The sequence below is a fragment of the Solanum verrucosum genome, unplaced genomic scaffold, assembly GCF_900185275.1.
Source record: "Solanum verrucosum unplaced genomic scaffold, falcon-dt-bn FXZP01000132.1, whole genome shotgun sequence".
Classification (NCBI taxonomy): Eukaryota; Viridiplantae; Streptophyta; class Magnoliopsida; order Solanales; family Solanaceae; genus Solanum; species Solanum verrucosum.
In genome coordinates, this window is record NW_026020613.1 from 46,552 (window position 1) to 71,758 (window position 25,207).

The 25,207-nt window shown below is 34.7% G+C and overlaps 2 protein-coding genes and 1 pseudogene across 2 annotated transcripts; 1 reads left to right on the plus strand and 2 right to left on the minus strand.

Annotated features, from left to right (window-relative positions):
• Positions 1-2,635: 2,635 nt before the first annotated feature.
• Positions 2,636-9,032, minus strand: LOC125811331 (condensin-2 complex subunit H2-like; annotated as a pseudogene).
• A 4,001-nt stretch (positions 9,033-13,033) lies between these two features.
• Positions 13,034-14,068, plus strand: LOC125811333 (uncharacterized). The gene has a single exon (XM_049490835.1). It carries the CDS (start codon positions 13,034-13,036, stop codon positions 14,066-14,068), a length of 1,035 nt encoding a protein of 344 aa, XP_049346792.1.
• Positions 14,069-16,519: 2,451 nt separating this feature from the next.
• LOC125811334 (histone H3-like) lies at positions 16,520-20,895 on the minus strand. Its single transcript, XM_049490836.1, has 3 exons — positions 20,833-20,895; positions 19,696-19,792; positions 16,520-16,626 (listed from the first exon to the last, which is right to left on the minus strand). Exons 1-3 carry the CDS (start codon positions 20,893-20,895, stop codon positions 16,520-16,522), a joined length of 267 nt encoding a protein of 88 aa, XP_049346793.1.
• Between the last annotated feature and the right edge of the window lie 4,312 nt (positions 20,896-25,207).

A 25,207-nucleotide genomic window follows, 5' to 3' on the forward strand; every position in this document is an offset into this window, starting at 1 on the left:
GGTTCATGAGATTTTTCACTTGAAAACATCAATTTAATATCAACAATATCACAATCCATCATTTAAAACCATTTAATGCAAGAACTCTTGAGTAGAGTAACAAATAGAAGTTTTTCATAACTTTTGAGAATTTGAAAACCCTTTGAAATTGGTTCTAAAGCGAAAACTAGCTTTAGATAAAGAGCCACCATACCTTAGTATTGAGAAAACCCACGAAAATTTGATGCAAGAAACCTTCAATTCGAAACCCTAGCTCCAACTTTACCTTTGCCTTCAATGGTGTTCTAGAGAGAACCCTTTTTTTTTTTGAAGAATGAATTAAAACAAACCTTTTTAAAAGTTTTAATACCATATATAGAAATTAGAAATAATATAAAATATACCCACTTTTTAATTTAACTAAAATTAATATTTACGAAAACGCCCCTTGCCTACATGGACCTACCAAATAAAACTAAGGCAAAGTCCAATTTTTATTTTGGAAAATTTCATAACTCTAATTTATGCTTAAACTTTAAAAATTCATACGTTAGGCTCTAGTTTCACCTATCTATTTTTAGGGTCGCTACAGCCATCACTACAACCCATTGTGACATTCAAGATGCAATCAATGATGGCATGCAACATAATCCAGAGGCCAAGAAACTGATGGAGTTGGCTGCCTAAGGCAAGACAAGGCGCTTTTGGGCAGAAGGCGACCTCTTGCTCACTACCGTACGGAGGATCAATATGCCCAAGTTTTGGTCGATAAGGCGGAGAATCATCAAGGAAAGCCACGACACGCCGTGGGCTGGGCATTCAGGGCAAGGACGAATAAGGGCGTTGATTGTGGCAATCTATTTTTGGCCACACATGCGGGACGACATTGAGTACAATGTGCAGGTTTGTCTTCTGTGCCATAAAGACAAGGTAGAGCAGAGGCAACCAGATGGACTACTAGAGCCACTACCCATAGCGAAATGTCCGTGGGAAAGTGTGACCATGGACTTCATCACTTTCTTACCTAAGTTCGACGGGTATGGAACCATTATGGTCGTGGTGGACAAATTTTCAAAGTATGCTACCTTCATACCCGCCACAATCGGTTGCACCGCAAATGAGGCTGCTCGATTGTTTTTCAAGAACGTAGTGAAATATTAGGGGCTGCCAAGACATATCATTAGCGATCAAGAACCCCGCTTCACGAGGAAATTTTGGAGGGAGCTATTTGAGATACCTCGCATGGAGCTTCACTTCTTCACAAGTTTCCACCCGCTGACCAACGGCCAAACCGAGTGTGTCAATGCCCTATTAGACCGCTATCTTAGGCACTATGTCCGTGCACACCAGAAGGATTGGGCCAGACTCCTAAACATGGCTCAGTTTTCTTACAATTTGCAAAAGAGCGAGTCCATCGGGCATACACCATTTGAGTTGGCAATGGGCCAACAACCCCAAACTCTGCATTCGTTGCTGGCTGCTTTCCAAGGGAAGAGTTTGGGAGCCTACCATCTTGCCAAGGGATGGGAGGAATAGCTTAACACTGCCAAGTCCTACTTGGACAAGGCAGCGAAGAAGATGAAAAAGTTTGCCGACCGCAAACGGCGTCCTACAGACTACAAAGAAGGCGACATGGTCTTGGTGAAATTCAATCCAAGACAGTTCAAAGCATTAAGGGGTGTTCATCAAAACTTAGTGCGAAAATATAAAGGTCCGTTCAAGATCGTTGTCAAGGTGGGCAATATCTCGTACATGGTGGAGTTGCCTCCACACTTCAAAATCCATCCAGTCTTTTATACAAGCGTCCTCAAGCCATACCATGAGGACAAGAAGATCCTAGTCGGAATCAATCACAAGGGGCACCCATAACTACCACCGCCTCGCATGACCGTGAAATTAAGGCTATTATAGACTATCAAGACAAACAAAAGCAAGGTCAGCAAGCCAACGCCATGTTCCTTGTGCATTGGAAGGGACAAACTCCGGAGTAGGCCACATGGGAAAGATATGAAGACTTGTGGCAATTTAAAGACCAAATCCGAGAGTTTTTACAAAAGTGTGCCGCAGTCGTCGCATCAACAGGTGGGGGAGAGTGTCATGTCCCGCCACTTTGCCACTCAAATTTTGCATCCGGATAGGGGCGGAAGAATCTAGAGTTGTGGAGAGGCTTATGGAGAACTCTAGTAGCCCTTAGATATTTCAATAAGGCTTTGGAATATCCTAGAATGAGTAGAGAATTCTAGAGAGGGACCAAAGTGTAAATACTTTAGGGACTTATAAAGTAATTATTAATTGCACTTTAACCCCTAGGTTGTAGTATAAATAGAGGGGGCATTCATTTGCTAGGAATCAACCAAGTTGTAAAGCATTCTTTCAAGCAATACAAAAACCTTCTTCCAAAAGCTCTCTAAATCTTTCTAAGTCTTTCTTTGCATTCTCTTAGCGATCTTAAGTTCAAATTAAAAAGCTTATTTGAGCTTACAAAATCTTGAAAAAGTAGTGAGTAAGTTGTCAAGTGTCGCACAAAGATTTAGTGAGACTCTAAGTCCGTGACATTAGGACCAAATACACAATTATAATCTTTCTTCTCCCCCCTAATACGTGACTCCCACAACTACAAATAGAAAGTGCAATTAAACAATTTGGACATGCAATATTAGATACAAATACATGAATCATGATCAACAAACAAAACCTTCTCAAAAAGAGATTCTGAGTCTCCCTGCTTTTTCATGGCACAATATTTTTTCTCCTTTATATCATTGAGGTCTGAACTGATGGTACCATGTAATCTGGCAAGTGGAAACTCTGAAGCCAAAGATGGACATTTTCTGGAATTCACACCCTGCCTCCTATTGAAATTAACTGCTCAAATGAATGAGATCTATATTAGATTACGAAAATACTAGTCAAAGAGAAGCACACAATGAGAAAGAAAGTTTTGCAACCTTTTCTGTATGATTTTACTTTCAAAGTGCCAAGTTCATGGGGATTCAAATGATTCCATGGGTTTTCATCATCAGAGTCATCTACATCTCTAGGTTATACATATCCATCTTCACCTCCATGGTTGTCGTCGTAATTATCAGGCATGTCACAATCACCATTATAACTTCCAGGATCAAACTCAGGTTCAACCTGTCACGACCCAAGCCTAGGGCCTAGACGTGACATGGCGAATGAGGAACACGAAGGAACCCCAAACAAGTCTCTCAAACTTGTCATCACACTTCATCGGTCGCGGAAGCACAATCAACATTAATTAACGGGAAATAGGGACTAAGGGCAAACCATTTCAAAATGACATCATAGAACAAGAGTTAAGCTCATTTACAAAATATTTGTCCAACGCACACCTCTACATACATAGATAGGACGGGGGCCATGACATACTACCGGCTCCCCTCATAGTCAAAATACAATTGCAAGCTAAAGTCTCAAAACATAGGAGTAGGAAACATAACATAGCCCTCGAATCATTGAGGACTCACCTACAAACTCGGATAAGCACCGTACTAGCCACGTGAATGGAGAGAAGGATCAAGAGTAGCTCCGGTCCCTACATGGTGACATCATGTAGGCAAAATATGCATTAGTACTTGGAATGTACTAAGTATGCGGGGTGCAACACAACAATAGACAAGGACACAATCGAAATACAAGAAATAGTTTCATAGGCATTATGAATAACAATATGAGGATGCATGATCAAAGTGAAGTCAAAACATGTTTAAGTAAATCTATACTAATAGTAGATATCATATGTGTATGCATGATCCAACCAATCTATAACCCCAACTTAGGATGGGGGATGCCGTTCACACCTGGACACTCTGGTGGCAAGGTATAAACCCCTCACATGGTTGATGTTGGTCACACCCCAAGCATCCTAGGTGGTGAGATATAAACCTCTCACATGGTTGTCCGGTTCTTTTCCCCCGGACCGGGCATGGTCATGCAACACTTTATATAGGAAATTCCCATTAGGCTCTAATGCAATCTCATGTATGGAATGAACATATACACAAGCTTAGTTTGTCATCAACACATCTCTGGATTGCCATACATCTCATAACTCAAGCTTTAAAGCATCGATTAATCAATTCTCCATAGTTGGACATTTTGTCAAACACCTTGAAGGCATGTAATGGGATCAAAGAGCATGGAAAATAGGGTAGTAATTATGCAGCCAAACCAGTGAACAACCTACAACAACACCTTTTAACACCCACAATACCACATGAAAAATCTCCACATCCATTCCAAATTTAGATTCAAGTTCTAGAGTCACAACATGCTCAAAACAATCACTTTTCATGTTTAAAATTCAATGTGTAGGAAATTATTACAAAGAACAAGACTAATTTATGAATCTTAACTTAAACCATGAATTAGTGAGTAGAATAGAGTCTAGGCACTATGGGTGGAAGGACCCATGAGTTCAACACCACATACCTTGAGTTCTTATGAAGGTCTTGAGAGTGTCTTCAATGGAAGCTTGGAACTTGGAGCAAGAGTCTCTTCAATCTTGAGGAAGGTTTTGGATTAGGGTTCTTGAGAGAACTTGAGAGAAAATGTGTCTAAGTATGGGAGAGGTGTTTTGGGAAATGTTTTAGAGATGGGAATTGAACTAATGGTATATAGGAAATAACATATGCCCTTTGGAAAAATGGTCCAACACTTAGAAAAAAAAATGAGGCGGGTGAACAGTAAAAACGCTCATTGGAAATTGCATTTCCTACCGGACAGATTTTACGAAAATGGGAATAACTTCTTCGTCCGAACTCCGAATGAGGTGAAACGAAGTGCGTTAGGTAGCTAACTCCAAGGGATTTCCATGGATATGTTATGGGCCACCCAATTATTTGTGTGCTAGGAGATATGACCCTCCAAAGTAGACCCTCGAAAAAGGCTTCACTTGGAAATTTCGGATTTTGATACGGTTGCTCTAAAATTTGGGTTAGATCCATTTCCCACTCAATTTGACCCCCTAAACAAGAATATGAAGTCGGATTTTCGAAAAACGAAACGGATTTTTTTGATATAGCTAAACAAGTTTCCGGTAACTTTCGAAGCACATTTTTAAGAACCTTTTGGGTCATTTCACAACCCTTGGTCACATAAAAATTTGCATCCTGGTTCTTTCGAGCAGAAAACTTGTTGGCAGTGCCTGCAAAGCATCTAGTAGGAGAGAGAAAGCTTTTTTGATTTTTGGAACCAACATAGTTTCCCCTGCAGCTATTGTTCAGCCCCTTTCCCACGGTATCGTCATTGTTCAAAAAAGAATCCACTGCTACAGCATCACATGAGTCTAACATAATAAAATCTTGGTAAATATCACAAGTGGCTAGCTGCAATAGGAAATCATGACTACTTAAATAAACAGCAACGAGACTAGTACTACTGTTGTACATAGAAACAGTACCATACCAAGTAAGACTCCAGTTCTCCCGAATCTCCAGTAGAGTCTAGACAGTCACCTTCAAGGACTACCAGCTTTGCAGGGGCTTTCACAAATTGGGTCAATGAAGCATCCCTATATGTTGCGCTATCCAAAATATTGTCAAACAAAATATAAAGATGATGACGCAATCGGTGATTTTGAATTTTAGATGTTCACCAAAACAACAGAGAGATAAAAGTTACTACCAGGGATTTCCTCTGAGAACCAAAATGGATCATTCTCTTCATCATTAGCATTTTCCTCTGCCTCTGCTGATACACTTCCTGAGTGGTCCTCTTCTCTATTTTATGGAAAGTATGACAATATGGTATTCCCCTTTTGAGTATATATATACCGATTAGTATTAGAAGGTGCACTGCAAATATATTTTTGGCAGTGAAATACATAATTCATCAAAAACTAGTTACATTAAGTACTTGCCAGGCCCTCAAGAACGAAACTAAAATTATGCCTTCATCACATATTTACATTTTTATATGACACAACTCGACTTGTCATGTGGTTTAATTTTTTCTTACGTATCATTTAGGTGGTAGTAGTTGCACATAAAAGTAGCGACATCAAAGTTTAACTGAGTAATGTAATTCTTAAAATTTGTGAATCATTATTACTAGAAATGTGACAATCATATTCAGGTGTCTCAAAGTGGGAAATTTGTAACATAGATGGGGATGGAAGAGTACTGAAAATGGTGTCCTTGCGAAAAGCATTGACATAATCAATCCGCCAATCCTATAACACCCAATGTCAACGGATGTTCAATAGCTTCAATTTCTTGTGTTTTTAAGATACACTTATAAGTATCATAACACGATGAACTTGTCTCTGAAACCCCAGGCATCTACTTATTGCTCCTCCTAACTCTAGTAAGTTCAAAGCGCCTTGCACAATTTATCATTTTAGACTTCAAAATAACTTGCTTCCTAAAACCTTAATTGACATGCCACTATTGAGAATATGGTTACAACATTAAGAACATAGAGAAACAACCTAAATTTGAGACCAAAAGAAGAGGAATATCATCAGGATATTGTGAATTTGTAAACCTGTTTGTGACCACTGATCAATACAGCTCAACTATCTTAATTGATTATCTCCAAGTTGGAACTTGAATTGAACTAGCCAGCATTGGAAAAAGTTCTACCAACATAAGCCCAATTGATTGTATGTATGAACATTATGAAACTCAATCCGAACTGTCACTATCCAGGCCATTTACAGGGAACCAAAGAGACAGGTATTGGCCTTGTAGTGACAACAAATATTCTTTAAGATGATCGACACTCATTCATCCAATCAAAAATAAATAATAACCATTTCATCAAGAACTCGCCAGCAACAACCACAGTCTTGTGTTTATCAAAAGATAACCACAAGTCTTGTCTAACGTCAAACTAGCTGCTAATGTTTCTGTGAAAGGCTAGAAGAACATAAACCATATTTTCACATGCAGTCTACCTGGAAAAACTTTGAAAGAGACAATAAGGAAAATGAAAAAAATATTCAAGCCTGTGATCAGATTGTGTAACTACAAGCATATCATCGTACACTCCTGACGTGTTAGTAATTATTAAAGTCCTAACGATCACATATGCTAATCCAATTGTTATATTCTAGGTGTTTTGATGATCCTCACAAATACAGAGACCGGATCCCTGGTAGAGTGCTCTAGTCTAGATTCAAAGTGGGGTACAATTGTAAAGTTGTCATGTCAAAATTGTTGGTGAAAAGTGCAGTGTACTTCACCAATGGGAAAAGCGGACGAGGTTGTGTATGACAATGGTCAAAACTCTTGATTGGTGACTGATACATATACAACAATAAACAAACAACATTATTCATTCAAAAAGGAGAGCGAGTTAGCAAGTTTTCTCAAGAACTCACAAAGAACACATTGCAAGGGACCTGGTCCCTGCAAGACTGTGTATGTGAAAAGGACGACAAGACAATTGTCAGAAAAGCTGCCAAATTTGATGTGGTTGGTGCACGTCCTTTTAGAGAAGCAGACTATCAGCCAATGGGGTCGTCTCAAGAGGTTTGTGGTTATTTAATATAACCTCTTCTCACAAAACACAAACCAAGATTTGGTAAACAAAGATTTGAATTTCTGAAAATTCATAAGCTTACAAAGAAGAAACCATCTTCAAGGAAGAAAACTGCTCATATCAACAAGGGACCTGATGGAGTGCTGAAGAGTATTTGTTGTATTTTGAGCTTTGTGTCTTATATGCTTACATTGTAAATCTACTCCTAAGTTATAAAGGATAGTAGATCATTTACTTGTCTAAGTCTTTAGTTTGAGTCGTATTAACTAGGGGTAGTTAGTCGAATCATCTAAGTTTTCGTCAAGCCTTTTTACATCATGTTTTGATGTTCTCTTGGGTAGAGTTGCCTAAGAGTGTCAACTAGAGCTAGTTGATGTTTGGGTGCAGCAGAGTTGCTGTTTGTTTAGCTCTTGTTTTGGAGATCGGAGTTGGTGGCTAGAGTTAGCCTTGTGGGGTTATTAAAGTCTAGATCAACTAGAGTTAGTTGGTTTAGTGGACAATAGGATTATTGCTTAGGCTCAGTAAGTAATATGAGTATTACTTAGTGTGAGATTAGGGTGTTAATCTCATTGTTGTGGTTGTAATCTGTGTTTCACTTTTGCTTGGAGTTTTAGTGAAAACAGTTGAAAAATCCTGTGTGTGAGGTCTTGGTTTTACTCCCTTGAGCAAGGAGATTTCCACATAAAATCTCTTGTGCATATTTTACTTCCAGCTATTTACTTTCTGCACATTAACTCTATCGAAGGACCTGGTCCTGTGATCACTGGTGGACGCGTACATTCCATCACCAATAATGAAACTCAAGAAAAGCAAATTAACCTCGCTGAAAAAAAGGGAAGCAAGACTGCTCTTTTACATGGTAAAACTTGCACTTTAATACATTCTACAACCCAAATGAAAAATATTTTACTTAAAGAATCAACTTCAATACAAAGGAAGGATTATGAGAAAAAAGGGAACCTTTTCTCGGTAATGAACTTCAATGCATGCAATACCAATGAATACATATATTCAACTTTCCTGCTGTAAACCTGAACCTACCCCTGATGCAGCAATGCATCTATGCATCCCAAAATATACAGAAAAGAAATATTAATACGACAGCCTTGGAAAGAAAAGAAAATCTATAAAAGTAGTACCCTGTTAGACCCGAAAAATAGATAGTGTTTGTAGACAAAGGGAAACAAGTGCATTTGAACATGAAATTCTTCATTTTCTTGAAATCAAAATCATATTTAGAAATCACATAAGAAGTCTCACAATATGTTATAACCAAAAATTTATTTCAAAATATTTGAAATTTGTAGTCAAAGAGGAAATATTGTGCTGAAAATGCACCAACCTTCAACAAAATTAACAGAAAGGCAATGGCCATCATCATCACCAACAATCTCACCAAAACAAATTTTAAGTAAATAGTCTTCTAAACTTTTGGCAAGGTTAACCTCCCAATTGGATTCAAGGTCTCGAAGTGACTTTACATTGTGAAAACCCCCATTTGTGTCTACATTACCGCTACTCAAATTTTCATGATCGTGTCTCATCTTATGAGGAGATGAAAAGGAAAAAAATTCATTGACAATGGACACCTAATTCCAATACAAGCAAAACAAGTTAGCTGAAATGCCGAATACCATGAATTGATGAGTGACTCAGCCAACACACAAATTTCATGGATCAAGAAACCCTAAAATTTAATGTATCCAAATTCAAAAAGACCTGGCTTTTCAAGAAGGATTCGCTTGAAACATAAAATTACAATGAACCAATTGAAGTTTTCAGAGGGAGTGATAAAGGAATCCCCGGAGAGCCACATTATGAGAAAGCAGTTGGTACAAATTTTTTGACATACTCTTTCCCGCTTTAAATTGTGAAAGATAGTTTTATGGAAATGGATCAAAATGGTCCTCAATGTGTTATATTCTAGGTGTTTTGATGATCCTCACAAATGCAGGGACCTGGTCCCTGGCAGAGTGATCTCGTTCAAATTCAAATGGGGTACAACTGTAAAGCTGTCGTGTTAGAGGTTGGTGAGGTGTCAGCATGGACGAAGTTGTTTGTCCAACGGTCAATAACTCTTTATGGTTGACTTAGTCAACATGACAAACAACAAATTAATTAATTCATTCAAAAGGAGAGAGAGAGCCAGCAAGTCTTCTCAAGAACTCACCAAGAAACGTTTGCAAGGGACCTGGTCCCTGCAAGACTGCGTATGTGAAAGGACGACAAGACAACTGTCAGAAAAGCTATCACTTCTGATGTGGTAGGTGCACGTCCTTCCAGAGAGGTAGGCTCTCAGCCAATGGGCGGTTTCAAGGAGTTTGTGTTCATTTTAATTTAGTCTCATCCAACAAAACACAAACTCAAGATTTGGCAAACAAAACCTTGGATTTTCTCTGAAAATTCATAAGCTTGAAAAGAAGGTCATCTTCAAGGAAGAACATTGCTCATATCAACAAGGGACCAGATGGATACACTGGATAAGCCTTCTAGTCAGTTAAGGTCAACTGATTTAGTGGGCAGAATTGTTGCTGCTTAGTCAAAATTCTAAGTCATCTAGTGGCAGGTGATTTAGTGGCAGTGTTGTATCTGCTTAGTTGAAGTCTAAGTTATCTTGAGGTAGGTAGCTTAGTGGGCAGTGTGGTATCTGCTTAGACTCGGTTAAGTAATCGTTGTATTACTTAGTGTGAGATTAGGAGGTTAATCTCATTGTTGTGGTGTAAACTGTGTTTTACTTTTGCTTGAGAAGATTAGTAAAAATAGTATGGAAAATCCTGTACGTGAGACAGGTCATGGTTTTACTCCCTTGAGCAAGGAGGTTTCCACGTAAAAATCTTGTGCCCGTTTTATATTGTGATATTTACTTTCTGCACTGTTATTCTGCTAATGGACCTGGTCCCGTGGTCACTGGTGTACGCATACATTCCAACATAATGTACAGGTAATATTTTTAACTTGGTCGTTCACATATTTTATTTGATTGAAATTATCTTCCATGGATAACAAATATGTTATTTTGGTTCTTAATTTATTTAATTTGATAATTGATTATAAACAAAAGATGTTTCTTTTTCGTGGCAATGAATTAGGATGGCATTTACAATAATCAACTGAAAAAGGGATGACAATCAAGAACTCGGTCAATATGCTGATGTATATTGCCATGAGAAACGAAAAATTCAATAGTTAGCAATACAAGCGAACTTTTTATAACATCTACATATATCAATAATTGTTTTCTTAATAGGTGTGCCAAGTCAAACAGTGAACAGGTAGAGACCGACGAGAAAGATTATATGACTTAGGAATCAAGTAGTTAGTAATATCTTGGATATCAACAATGACAAACATGTTGATCCAGTCTTATATGATAATCATTGTCCAATTTACGACGATTGCATTCTTTCCCTAACTGGTGAATTCCTCCTTAAAAGAAACAAGGAGAACAGAGAAGCAACAGATGATTCAAGGAAAGAGTCTGGTCAAACTTTGAAGCCAAGACCTCTTTTTTTTTTTTTTTTGGTTTCCCACCCAGTGTTCGAAACCCATATTGGAGGCTCCGACTAAATTTGGATCACGCTCTGTAGCCTGCATGGCTCATTTGGGGGTGGCGCTCCCAACAGGATTTTCTCCATACCAGGGCTCGAACTCGAAACCTCTAGTTAAGGGTGAAACACTCCCACCAGTGCACCACAACCCTTGTTGTAATTAGCTGGTTACATAACTCTCCCGTTTAAAATAACATATATCTTTAGTGTCTATTGATTCAGGATTCAAGTAATTTAATTAACTTAATTTCTTGAGCTACAAGTTTAACTTTGTTTAGCTGAGAAGTTGATTAATTTTTCTTTTCTCCTTAAAAATATTTGTGTGATGTTTGAGAAACAGTTACTTCTTTTAAGCTTACTATCAATTGATGATGGTTTAACATGAGGAAGGCAAAGTGTTGGTGGAATATTCCACTATTAAGCACAGATGGCAAGCGTATTTTCACTAATTCTTAAACAAATGAGGGGACAAAGACATTGTGTTTGGGTGAATTGGTACACTAGGAAGGACTTCAGAACTTTGGGTATTGTAGGCGCTTTAAGGTTGAGGAGGTTGCTCGTGCTATTAGTAGGACTAGAGATGGGCTCTTAACATGATTCATATGATCAATTGTTGTGTTGATTGGGGACTACCAATTTCAAAATTTGTTCAGAGCCAGCTCTTCTTGCTTTGCAACTGTTATAACAAAATCACTAAAATGCACATCTTTCGGTTTTACAATTTTTGAGTCACTGTTATATGATTACTTTGCAGTTTCTAGTTTCTGATTTATTAGGAAAAAAAGTATTTTACACTTCTATAAGTGCTTCATTTGATTTTAGATGGTAACTTGCTGAAATTTCATTAGTTGAGGAGTTAATTACTTAGATATACGTTAGTTTGTAATATTACGAATCTTATCAAATTTTAGTGTGTTCAAATACGTCCAAAAATATGTATTTTGGGATAATGGGGTCAAAATTAGGTGTAATTTGTTCTAGATACACTATATCCAATCATCCATTTCGCTCGCCACTCTCATATGTTGCTCACGTATCTAGTATCATAGATACATGTTATTCACATCGGATACATGTATTTAGTATGATTCGTATGTATCTTAGATTTGTAGATAGATCTTGTTCGCCTCCCTCTCATCTCACTCGTCACTCTCATATCTCACTCGTGTATTTGGTATCCTAGATACATGTGAATCACACTAGATACATGTATAAATTGTGTATCTAGTGTGATACACATGTATCTAACGTGAAATCTGATATGAAATTATTAAATAGTGAGATAAAATGTAATCATTTTAAACTATACGGAGAATTTGACTTTACGATATGCCTAAATGATAATGTGGTATGTCATGTCACCTACTAATTAAACTTTCGAATTTCTCAAATGATCATCCAATTTATAATTATGTTTTTCAAAGTCTTCCTTTATTTCTTAATAACCTCCGCATTAAGTCAAAATTATTTATTGGACAAATATTTTCTTTAACCAAAAATATATTTTTTATACGTAAAATATTCTCCTATTTACCCTGTAAACTTACTCAAGAGGAGTAATATTTAGTTGATAAAATACGTTTTACTATTAAACCGAATAAAAGGTAGATTTCTTTTAGGAAATAAAGGGGTGAAAATTGGTGTAACAAAAAAATAAGTAGCATATATGGAAAATCCCTTGAAGAAACCGTCTATGCACTCCTAGTCCCATTTTGTGTAGAGAAAGTAAAGGTTAATAATTTGTAGAGGGTAAAGGTTTATTTTTAAATATCTTTTAGGAAATGGAAAGGAAGTTCCTAAAATTTCATATAAGGTTTATTTCCAAATATGTTCCTAAAATTTCCTATGAGATTTATTTCCAAATATGTTCCTAAAATTTCCTATAAGGTTTATTTCCAAATATGTTCCTAAAATTTCCTATATAAGGGAGCTTTGAGTCATGTTGATTAAACAAACAAAGAAACAAAAAAGTGAGAGCTTAGAAGAGTGTTGAGAGAATGGATGATATCGAAGAAGTATTCATGAAATGGAATTACATCGACAAGAAGCCTTATGATATATGCCACATGATTGAAGAGGCTATCCTAGTTGCTGGAATCAAATATCCTCATCAATTTGACAAGCGCAAAAACAGGATAATCAGGATGATATCCAACCCCAGTACCTTCGATGACGATGATGATGATGATGATGATGACGACACTAGTACTCTTGAGGAAGAAGACTGTGTCCTTGGTGATGAAGATGAAGTGACCAATGCTGAGGAAGAAACACAGCAGAGCCAGAAGCAGATTACAAAGCCACTCAAAATTAGAATAACTTACTCCAAAACTGTTCAAGTTGCTCCTCTGGAAAACCACAACAATTGCAATGCAATTACTCAAGAGTTGAAGAAAACACCCGAGACGCATGACTTGGATGGTCATAAAGGAGGAACACAACGACAGTCTCATAATACTACTACTATGGGATCAACGAAGAGGATGTCCACCAAACATGTACAAGTTGCTCCTCCTCGTGTAAAACTTCTTTCTGATTTTTCTTTCGAAAAGGAGCTTGATGGACACAAACAACTAAAGAAACAGAGTCACAAAGGTTTCAAGAAGATGGAGACTGACCGGATTCAACACAAAAGAATTGATAGTGACGCAGAAAAGAAGACCCCTACCCAATGCAGAACGGAATCAACAGCAAGAAAGCAGTGCACCAGTGGTTTAACCAAGACCATGCCAGCTTCATTGAAGAAGATGAATGTGGCCACCGAGCGAGTACAAGCCCCTCCTCATCAACAGAGCAACTGCAATGCAATTACAAGACCAATACATAGCTCTGCACTAATGCAAAAAGAAACACAAAGCATCAATGAAATAAAGAAATTTGAATCAAGTAAGAGGAAATTTGAGGAAAGGTTAGCAGAGCAAAAGACAGCCAAGAGACAGATCGTACTGGTTGACTACCACGATATGCCTAAACTTGCTAATGACCCTCCTGCTACTAGACGCTGCTGGAATAGGAATAGGAAGAGGTTTTGATATTCTGATGATTCAATATATGTTGTAATAACTACATGATTACTATTTTTTTATTTGAACTAATATAGAATTTCGTTATATGTTTTTATCATCTTAATCCAACTCTTAGTTTATTCGTACTTTCCTTACACTAATGTATGCAATCAGGATGCTATTTATCTCTCTAGTCTCAATAACTGTTAACCTACATAATCCTGACATGATCTTAGCTGAGTCTTAGTTCTTTTTTATGATTCTGAATTCATTATTATATAGTATCATCTTACATGAACTCTTGATTTAGTGTACACGTTCCCTTACACTGGTACTTATGCAATCAGGATGGAATTTGAGTCTTTGGTCTCACCATCAGCTAACCTACCTGAGTTTAAAAGTTCCAATCTTTAAAATACAGAAAGCTACTTAATTGACAAATCTTTTAAATACATACCAGGCATTCAGAAGATACTGATATCAACATATAGAAGTCTAGGTAAGGTTGAGAATCTTGAAGATTTGTAGCAAGTATATGACTGTACACTACTTATCCCAATAGATTAATTTGACTGGTTCCATCACTTTGTTGACACATTCAGAACAAAGTCTTACCTTCTTCAGTTGTGAAAGTATTAATAATGAGAACCAACCGCTGAAGAAACCATTTGCAATCTACACATAAGCTGAGTACTTCAAGTCGAGACTTAAGCTTAAAAAACAAAAACTCTCCCAGGTAACACAGACCAACAATCTGAGGTAAGACAAGAGAATGGCTTATTCAACACCTTAAAGAACAATAGACTCCTCTCTTTTCCAAACATAACTTAATTTTTCTGAGTATCACAGTCAGTCTAAGAATCTGTCCACAATCTCTCTAGCAGTCTGGTGTTCTCAAGTATACTTCAGCATATATAATGACTTTTGGCCAAAAAAATATGCAATTAGGAAGCTTGTACGAGGTCTAGTTTAGCACAAAAAGTCGATAACCATTGATATTGAGTGAAATACTGAAAAAATACACTAGCATTTAGATAACAAAGATAATATTCAGTTTCAGACAACTGATAAAAGGGAACACAGCTCAGCTTGTAAAATACCAATGCCACAAAGTGAAGACTTTGTGAGTCGATGTTGAATTAAAAGTGCCTCAAATCTTGGCAGAAAGTAATGGAATTCCATTTTCCTACTCCTACATAAACAAAAGTCCATTTTGTTATCAGGATTTTTTCGACCATAACAAATGTCAAGTAGTTCTTTGTGATAGTATTCTGGGATCTAGATACATTTATTCCTCCCCAAAATACATGGCAACAGCAAGCACTGAATAAGTACCATAAATGGAAATTCTTCATACCCAAATATCAGAAGGTAAAAGTAAGAAAAATTTACACCATTTCAAAAAGAAAGATACGTAAATTCCCCAATTCTAGATAGAGTAGCTTTATGTATGTGTAACCAAAGACTCATCACAAAAGTGTTTCAGTCTTCAATTGTTGGCAAATTTATATAAACAGTCAAGACATTCAATTTTGAGTAATACAAACTAGTGGTTTCACTAATTATATGTCAAATGTTAATAAACAAGCCGTTTGCATATACTTCTATGAAACGAGTCATCAGATGTACACTAGTTAATCAATTCTTCCACAAATCAATTCAGATTGGCATTCTCATCAATCAGATCATTGTACATAATGGCAAACATCAGTTCACACACAAGTTCAGGACAGGAATCAGTTCTCTAGCAAAAGTTGAATATTGATCCAATAACCGAGTCACAAAGTAACATTAAGCAAAAGTACTATACTAAACAAAAAGTGAAATTACATAGCAAGAAAGTCATTTAGATGACTCGCCAAAACAAAAGCAGGTCTACTTCAGCATTCTTCTCTCACCACAATACGATATAATATCATGAAGCCACACAAGACTTAAACTTAGATAAGCATAGTACTGAATTAGCCCAAAGCAATCTAGTATTCAAAAGCCATACAAATTCAAAACTTACCTAAAACTTGCCGGAGTTGAGGAACCTCATAATAGACCAATCTCAGCTTAAATACAACAGCAACAGCACCACAGCTCATTTTGCCCGAAGCTAAACTCAAACAGACAATTCATTAAATTACTACCAGGTCAAATGCAGTATAAGTTCAACCCATAACATTGGATAATGATAAGTTTCTTAATTAGCAAAAATAAGTCACCATAGCTACTAACAATAATTCAACAAGCAATGCTTCAAACTTCAATGAATGGGAAATAACACACAGATGTAATAGCAATATCTTTGATTGAACAAAACAGAGTACATATTTTATTACTCAGATTCCAGAATTCTAGTAAACCACCAGTTTACACATACTACAACTGAAAACATCTAGTAAATGTACACTACTAAGCCTAGCATTCCAACAACAGATCAAAGCAAAACCATTGAACACAAATTGTCTTTAAACCCTAAAAAGCTTATTCTTAAGCCCTTTCTCCACGAATCCTCCTAGCAAGCTGAATATCCTTAGGCATAATCGTGACCCTCTTAGCATGAATTGCACAGAGATTAGTATCTTCGAAGAGGCCAACTGTTGGATATTTTAAAATAATTTAAGACAAATTTTGTGTTGGATATTTTAAAATAATTTAACACATATTTTGGACACTATTAATTTGTGAGATAAGCACTTATGTCATTAAGTTGATGACTAATGTGCTTATGCCATCAACTTAATCTCCAAGTATTAATCTACTTTGTCCCAAGTTTAACTCCTTTGTCTCCAAGTAATTCTCCCTTTGCCTCCAAGTTATATGGTGTAATATGTTTTCCTCCACTGCCTATGCTACTATGTATATAGTAGTTGATGGAGTTTTGAGGAGGAACAACCCAAGTGAAGAGTAAGACTTAGCCAATTTCAAATATCCTCTTCCGATTTGCTTTTTTTAGTAGTATTTATCTTAATTCTTGTATTATTATTTTGATATTATAATTTTTCCATCTATATATATTTTCCAACAATCTAAGAAATTATGGCATATAATATGTGGGGAAAAGGCATAAATTCCCCCTTCAACTTATACCGAAAAGTCAGTTACACACTTCAACTATTATGACGACCTATTACACACCTTTACTACTTAAAAGTGAATTTATTTACTCCCTAAAACTGACGTGTCAAAAAAATAAAAAATAAATAAAAAACTGGCGCGTCAGAAAAAATTAAAGTTAAAAAAAGAATTTAAAAAATCAAAATCTTCTTTTCCCCTTCCATTACCCTTTAGAAAAAGAATTAAAAAGTCAACATCTTCCATCCCCAACCATTACCCTCTTCTTCTTCATTCTTTAATTTTCATCACAACTTTTTATTTTTCATCACAACCTTAAAGATTCACAATGACGTGAGTGTAGTAGTGGTGTTGTTGGTTGTCCAGATTATTTGTTGATTTTTCGGATCTGAAAGTATGGAGCTCTTTGGAACTTCATCGGAGCCATGGCTGAAGCTTTGAGCTTGCCGACGCACCTTTAAAACAAATCAAAAGAATAAAATCGCAAAGGGATAAGGTAAGGGGGTTTGGTTTGGTGTTTGTTGGTGATTGATTTGGATTTTGAGTGGTTGTTTTGTGGTGGTTGTTGGCTGATGGTTCGTCAAAAAAGAACAAATGGCGTTGTGGAGGTGGACTTATGGTGGTGATGGGTTGGTTGTTCTTCGCCGGAGAAGACAAAGAAAATTCTTGTATAAATTCAAATGAATGATTTCTCTGATGAGATTAGAGAAAGTGGGTGGGATTATAAAAAAGATACAACTATTAGAGAATTTTAATAATTAATTAGAGATTAATTAGTGTAAAATAGAGTTAACAAAAAGAAAGTTAATTAATAAAGAAAAGAAAACAAAAAGAATAGAAAAAAATATAAAATTTGACGTGGCACTGACATGGCGATGACGTGGCAGCGAGTGTAATACACTACATGCTGTGAGAGTGGTGTTACACGTCTCAGGGAGTAAATAAATTCACTTTTAAGTAGTAAATGTGTGTAATAGGTCGTCATAATAGTTGAAGTGTGTAACTGACTTTTCGGTATAAGTTGAAGGGGGAATTTATGCCTTTTCCCTAATATGTGTCCTGAAACTATTGATGATACTAATGTTGGTGCTACCCTGATTGGACCGTTCAAGTCATTCTGCTGGGGGCTTACGGTAAAGAAAATTACAGGTATGTATATATACATGGTTACAAGTCCAATGTTAATAATAAAACCTTCACAATAAAAAAAAATATACACCTCAATGCAAAAGAATATCGATAAGAAATGACAATCCCGCTAAGCTAAAAATAAATTTGGTTGAAACGGATGACATGATTATTGCGGTCATTTCGGAAATAAATGTTATGGCCAATGTGAGAAACTGGGTGATAGACTATGGTGCTACTAGGTACATTTATATAAACAAAATTGATTTTGTGCCATGCACCCAAGTTGAAAAAGGAGAAGAAATTGTCTATTTCTTTATTGCATGCTAGATTATAACATGTTAAATGTCTCATATATAAATAATATGTAATTTCTTAATTTAATATTTTATTTGGATTCAAATATTTTGATACATGTGAAATATTTAAAAGTGTGGGGGTGCCTGACTAATGTTCTGTTGCCTGAACCTGAGAAGAGAAAAATAGGTTCTAAAATGTTAATTGCATGCTTATTGAATATACTGAACATAGTGTTGCATATAGATTTATTATTTTAAATAGTGGCATGAAAATTAGATCAAGTATTATTGAGAAACAATTTTTCTTTTGTTGAAGTAGATAAATGTGTTTATGCAAAAATGGTAGACAATGATTATGTGATAATATGTTTATATTTGATGACATGCTTATATTTGGTACAAGTTTAAATATTATGAAAACTACCAAATTATTTTTGTCTACTAATTATGATACGAAAGATTTGGGTGAAGTAAATATGATTTTGGGAGTTAAAGTAATAAGGAGTGAAGATGGTATAATGTTGTCACAAGAAAATTATGTGAAAAGACTTCTTAAATTATTTTGAATCTTTTGATGTGACATAACCACTTCTTATAATGCTAACTCTCAATTATGGTGAGCCAGTTACTTAGTCTAAATATGCTCAAATTATTGAAAGTGTATTGAATTTGATGAATTTTACTATGCCTGATATTGCCTATGATGTGTGTAGATTGAGTAGATATACTCATAATCTCAATAATGAGCATTGACTTGCATTGAATAGACTGATGAAATATTTTATAGGAACCATGAATTATGGTATCATGTATACTAAATTTCCTTCTACATTAGAAGGTATTGTGATGCAACCTGGATCTCTGATTCAGATGAAACAAAATTTGCTAGTGGATATGTGTTCACCTTAGGTGGTGGTGCAATATCCTAAAAATCAGCTAAATAGATGATCATTGCTAGATCGATTATGGAGTCAGAGTTTGTAGCTCTGGAGCTGGCTGGTTCTGAGCTAGGCTGAGTGGCTAAGAAATTTCTTAGCGAATATCTCTTTAATAAAGGATGAATTGTTGATCCCTTTGATGAATGATGGATGTTGATCCCTTTAATGAAGGATAAATTACCAGATGATCCCTTTGATAAGAATGAATTGTCTCATGTGTTTATACACGGGGATTGTGAAGCCGCAATTGTTATTGCAAGAATAAGTCTTACAATTGTAAGAGCAGACACATGAAATTGAGACATGATGTCGTTAAACAACTGCTGAGAGATGGAGTAATTTCCATTGATTATGTGAAATCAGAACTGAATTCTGCCGATTCACTGACTAAATCTGTGGGAAGAAAATTAATTCTTCAATTCTCGAAAGAGATGGGGTTAAGGCCAATATGATTGTCAATAGAGATGGTAACCCAACCTATGTGATTGGAAATCCCATGAAGTAGGTTCATATGGGTAATAACAAGTCGATATTGACACTGCGCACTAATAGAGAGTGCTTGAACTGCTACTAATTATGAGGGATGAGTTATTAACTCTTAATGAATTCATAGTCCTTGTGGATGGTGTATTTAAAGCAGTATACACTTGATGAATTCACCTATATGAGAAGTGGAGTGAAGCCGCTCCTATGAGATTTTGGCCTAGTCTCTAGAGCTCTTATGAATACCAGGCACGCTCATGGCTTATTGGCGCAAAACCGCGTTGACCAACAAAATATGAGGATTAAAATATGATTGGTAGAATAATTGGTTCATAGAAATTTTATATTTCACCAATAATTCTGTAAGTTAAATTTTGTCGGTCTAAGTTTGGTTCATAGTCCGAAAGACACCAAACCTATAACATTTTGATCATACAAAATAAAACAAGTCGAGTTCTTCTATTTCAAAATTATTTTAAAATATATGAGGGATTGTTGGATATTTTAAAATAATTTAAGACACATTTTGTGTTGGATATTTTAAAATAATTTAAGACATATTTGGGACACTATTAATTTGTGACATAAGCACTTATGTCATTAAGTTGATGACTAATGTGCTTATGCCATCAACTTAATCTCCAAGTATTAATCTACTTTGTCCCCAAGTTTAACTCCTTTGTCTCCAAGTAATTCTCCCTTTGCCTCCAAGTTATATGGTGTAATATGTTTTCCTCCACTGCCTATGCTCCTCTATATATAGTAGTTGATGGAGTTTTGAGGAGGAACAACCCAAGTGAAGAGTAAGACATAGCCAATTTCAAATATATATCCCCTTCCGACTTGCTTTATTTTGTAGTAATTATATTTTGTTGGTAGCTAGCTGCTTCCTTGGTGCCTTTCCACCTGTGGATTGGCGAGCTGTTTGCTTAGTACGGGCCATTTTGAATTTTGAAACTATGTATACATAGAAAATGTAGAGTTCTGAAATGGCGAATCTGAAAAATGGGTAATGGAGGTATTTATACTGAGAGATAGAGGGCGGGAAATTTTGGAAAAGTGTTTGAAATCCGTTTGGCTGAATTCATTTTATATTCATAATAAATTGAGGAGGAGACAAAATAATATATAATTGAAATAAATATGCAATATACACGAAGAATAAAATAAAGTATTATATTGTTTGCCTAATTTTAACAATTTATGAAAATGTTATTTGAATGTCCTTCGAATCGGAAAGCCACCATGTGTACTTATTGTAAACACACTTAGTAAAAGTGTTGGTGATAAATAAATATTAACTAAAATAAATGAAAGATGTAATAACTAAAAAAATAAAAACCCGTCTTATATACATATGAGGCCTTGCAAATCGATGATAATTTCATCATTGGCTAAAAATATAGCGCTTGCAAATGTTTAAAGTATATAACAATATTTAATAAAAATATGTAGATAACAAGCTATGTGAAGTGTCATGGTGATGTTGGTACGAAAATAAAAGAAAATGCTTGTAAGTATAAAGAAAATGTACACATATTTGTAAGGAAAATAAAGGACATGTAGTAACAACGTAAATATTATTTATAAAGTATAAATACAATAAATAATATATGCACAAGTGTAAAGATTATATATAAAAAAGTAGAAACAATATATAAAAATGTAAAAAACTTTTTGGTCAATAAGGTGTATCCCTCTTTAATGAAAAGTCCCCCCCTCTTACGTATACAAATGTGTATACGAAATATGTAAAAAATATAATAATATAATATAAATATTTAAATGGTGTAAAATAAAATATGTGTGTTAAAGTGTTAGGAAGATATAGGGGTGTACATAGATCGGTTTGGTTTGAGTTTGTATTAAAAAAAACCTAAACCAATTATGTCGGTTTATTAAATCTAAAAACCAAATCAAACCACATAAAGTCGGGTTTTTCCATTTCGGCTTTAGTTGGTTCTTTCAGTTTTTTTCGGTTTTTCGGTTTTTTACAACTATACGGTGTTTGAAAACGAGATCAAATATATTTTCACTTACTTGTGTGATAAGCTAAACTTAAAAAATGTTAAACGAATAGAAATCTTCGAAAAGACGATAAAATTCACATGAGTACAAAATATTTTTTTTTGAAATATCAACGTTCAATATGTTAAATTAATAAGATCAAAGGCTACAATCAAACTAAATAGAAAAAGAAATATTTACAAAGTAAATTGTTAACTACGAATTTGAAAAACTATAATAATATTATTGTAATTTCTGATCTTAGTACAAAATAATATATTTACAAAGTTTTACAAGCCCAAATTTGAAATAATATATATATAAACATTGAAAACTATAAACTAACTAAAAATATATTAACAAAGCAGATTATAAATAATATTTTTTATCTATAAATAAAATAAAATTATTATTTATATTATGTTGGTTTGGTCTGGGTTCGATTTGACTTTTTTTCTTTGAATACCAAACCAAACCAAATCAAGAGTGGTTGATTATTTTTTCCAGTGCCAAACCAACCAAACCAAACCACAAATCATTTTTTTCTGATTTGATTCGGTTCGTCGATTCGATTTGGCTTGTACACCCCTAGGAAGATGTACGTAAAATGTACAGAAAATATGTGAAGAATGTATACAAAAATGTGAAAAAAATAGACAATATATGAAAAAATGTAGAGAAAAAAATAATATATATATATATATATATATATATATATATATATATATATATATAAAAAAAAAATGTAACAAGTAAATAAATAAATATAAGGACAATATATATTAATAAATATAAAACCAATGTATGAATGAATGTAAAAAAAAACAAGACATAAATAAATATAAACACGATGTATATAAATAAAAGTAAAGGCAATGTATATAAAAACAAATGCATGAGAAATGTAAAGTCAAATGTATGAATAATGTAAATAAAAATGTATAAATAAATATGCAAAGAGGAAAATGAGGCTAGTCTTGCTAGTCTTTCTATGAAAAGAAAACATATGAGAGTATAGAGAGAAGAAAAGAAATGTATGTGAGGTAGTGTGTAAGTGTCTGTTAAAAATGAGAGACCCCTCCTCCTTTTATAATCCTACTAGTTTGTGGACACGTGTGTTGTATGTGCGTCTCAAGCAAATAGTATACACGATATAAGTTATATTAAAAACATAGTGTAATCAATAACAAAAAAAAAGTACAAATTAAAATTGTTGAACGTAACACTCATTCAATTTGAATGACTTCTTTGTTGAGCAATAAATGATTAATTATTGTTGGAACTGTAAAATTGAATAACTATATTTAGTTAGATAGGTAAAATGTATAAAATGAGTTACATTTTAATGTTATTAGGTGCAAATATTTTGTCTATAAGGAAGTATTAGTATTAAATATTCGCACATAATAACATTAAGTATTAAGTTTCGTGATATAATATTAGGATAATAAATTGTGATACTCATACCAAATAGTAAAACACTAATGTGAAATATTTAAACAAAAAACTTGATATGATATTTAAAATTTTTAAAACTTCTTGTTAAAATTTACATAATGCAAATAATATATGATTATTAAGAATTTAAAAGTACTTATTATGATCTTAACAATTGTGCATGGAAACAAAAGCCCCCAAACAAAAGAAATTCCAATACATGTGAAATCAAAGTATTGTAATTCTAAATAACCAAATATGCCATGCTTACACAAAAAGAATTAGTGAGTTCTTTTCAAGTAATATTCGAGTTAAAGTTGAATATTGCAATGATCATAAAAGGTTATAGCCAGTAATGATCAACAGGAAGAGGAGCATCAATCAACACGTTCAACTAACACCATTTCTTTAGATGAAATAACTATTTTGTAGAAAGTATATTATTTTTGCATGTTAAAGAATTGTAATAAAATTATACTGTAAGAATGAATTCATTAATGTCAACTATGATCAGCCTTCCAGAGAAATCAATCCATCCACGATCGAAGATTCTCGCTAGATCTGCTACCCCAAAACACAGTGTAATACTGATAGTTGAAAGGGTGGAGAGATGGTGATTTTCACCATGATTTCTTGAAAGATTATATTATAGCTGATAATTCAAGAGTACTAAAAACTGAATATGACAGATAAAGAGGAGATGGGAAATTAGTAAACTCTTTTAGCCTTTATATAATGTTTTTTCCCAGCCCTTTGAAATTTCCTTTCATTTATTACTAATGAATTAATTTACTAATTAATATTCAATTCAACTTTTCAACTTTTTTGTACTTACGGTAGCAATGAAAGGTTGGCCATTGGTTAGTGAAACAATTAAATAATTGAACCACCAACGTTTCATATAAAGTTATGGTTATTATAATTATTAAATGCAAACATTTTCTTTTTATTGTATGAAATGTGTGTATTTATATTTTTATGTTATAAACTTTTTGAAATAATAGTTGCTTGAAGTTTAAAATGATGTTTAACGTTTAATAGGTGATTTGGTAATTTAATTTTTCATTTGGAAGGTTTCTACTTGATATAATATGATAATGATCAACATTTTTGTCACGATCCAGACCGTCGTTATTGACACCCACACTAACTCTCCGATGGGAGAACCATTACGACAACCCAAACCAAACAACTAAATCAAAACTAAGGCATTTAAGTCAAACACTAAGGAAATAAATAGGGAGTTCCCATAAACTCCAACAACCGTCTAACAATAATAGCTAATAATGCAAAAGAATAACCTAGAACCTGAAAGTCAATCTACCAAAACATTCTAACAATGAACCACGTCTAAACAAGAAGGGATACAACCCTAACTAATGAACTAATCAACTAGCTAAAACAAATGTCTAAGTTCGAAAATGGTGGACATAGACGAAAGAGAATCCCATGGTAGCCCGAAAGAATTGGCTCACCCTTGAATTCGAATCAACGATCACTGATTTTCTAAGCGAGGTCTGTCAATAGCCGCTTGAAGCTGCCCTGTACTAAAAACAATAAGAGCAAGTGCAGAATCAGTACACAACCACAGTGTACTGGTATGATCATGCAGCTATCTCACTAGTGCAACATAAACAAATCAAACAACATTATGTATATCCACATATATAACATTATCAACATTTATGAACAATGAACAACTTCACATTTTATGTCAAATCATTGGTCCTCTCGTGGAACCAAAACCTAAACAGTTAGCATGCCGGAATGTGGCAACCGATCCTATTTTTATGCCGGAACGTGACAACCGA

Bases quoted from the DNA above. Each gene is read 5' to 3' on its own strand.
- LOC125811333 (XM_049490835.1), top strand. From the start codon at position 13,034: ATGGATGATATCGAAGAAGTATTCATGAAATGGAATTACATCGACAAG.
- LOC125811334 (XM_049490836.1), bottom strand. From the start codon at position 20,895: ATGGCCCGTACTAAGCAAACAGCTCGCCAATCCACAGGTGGAAAGGCA. The intron at 19,793-20,832 runs GCTACCAACAAA...TCCATCTCTCAG, and splicing joins AGGCACCAAGGAAGCAGCTA to CAGTTGTTTAACGACATCAT. The intron at 16,627-19,695 runs GTATAAACACAT...AATATCCAACAG, and splicing joins TGCGGCTTCACAATCCCCGT to TTGGCCTCTTCGAAGATACT.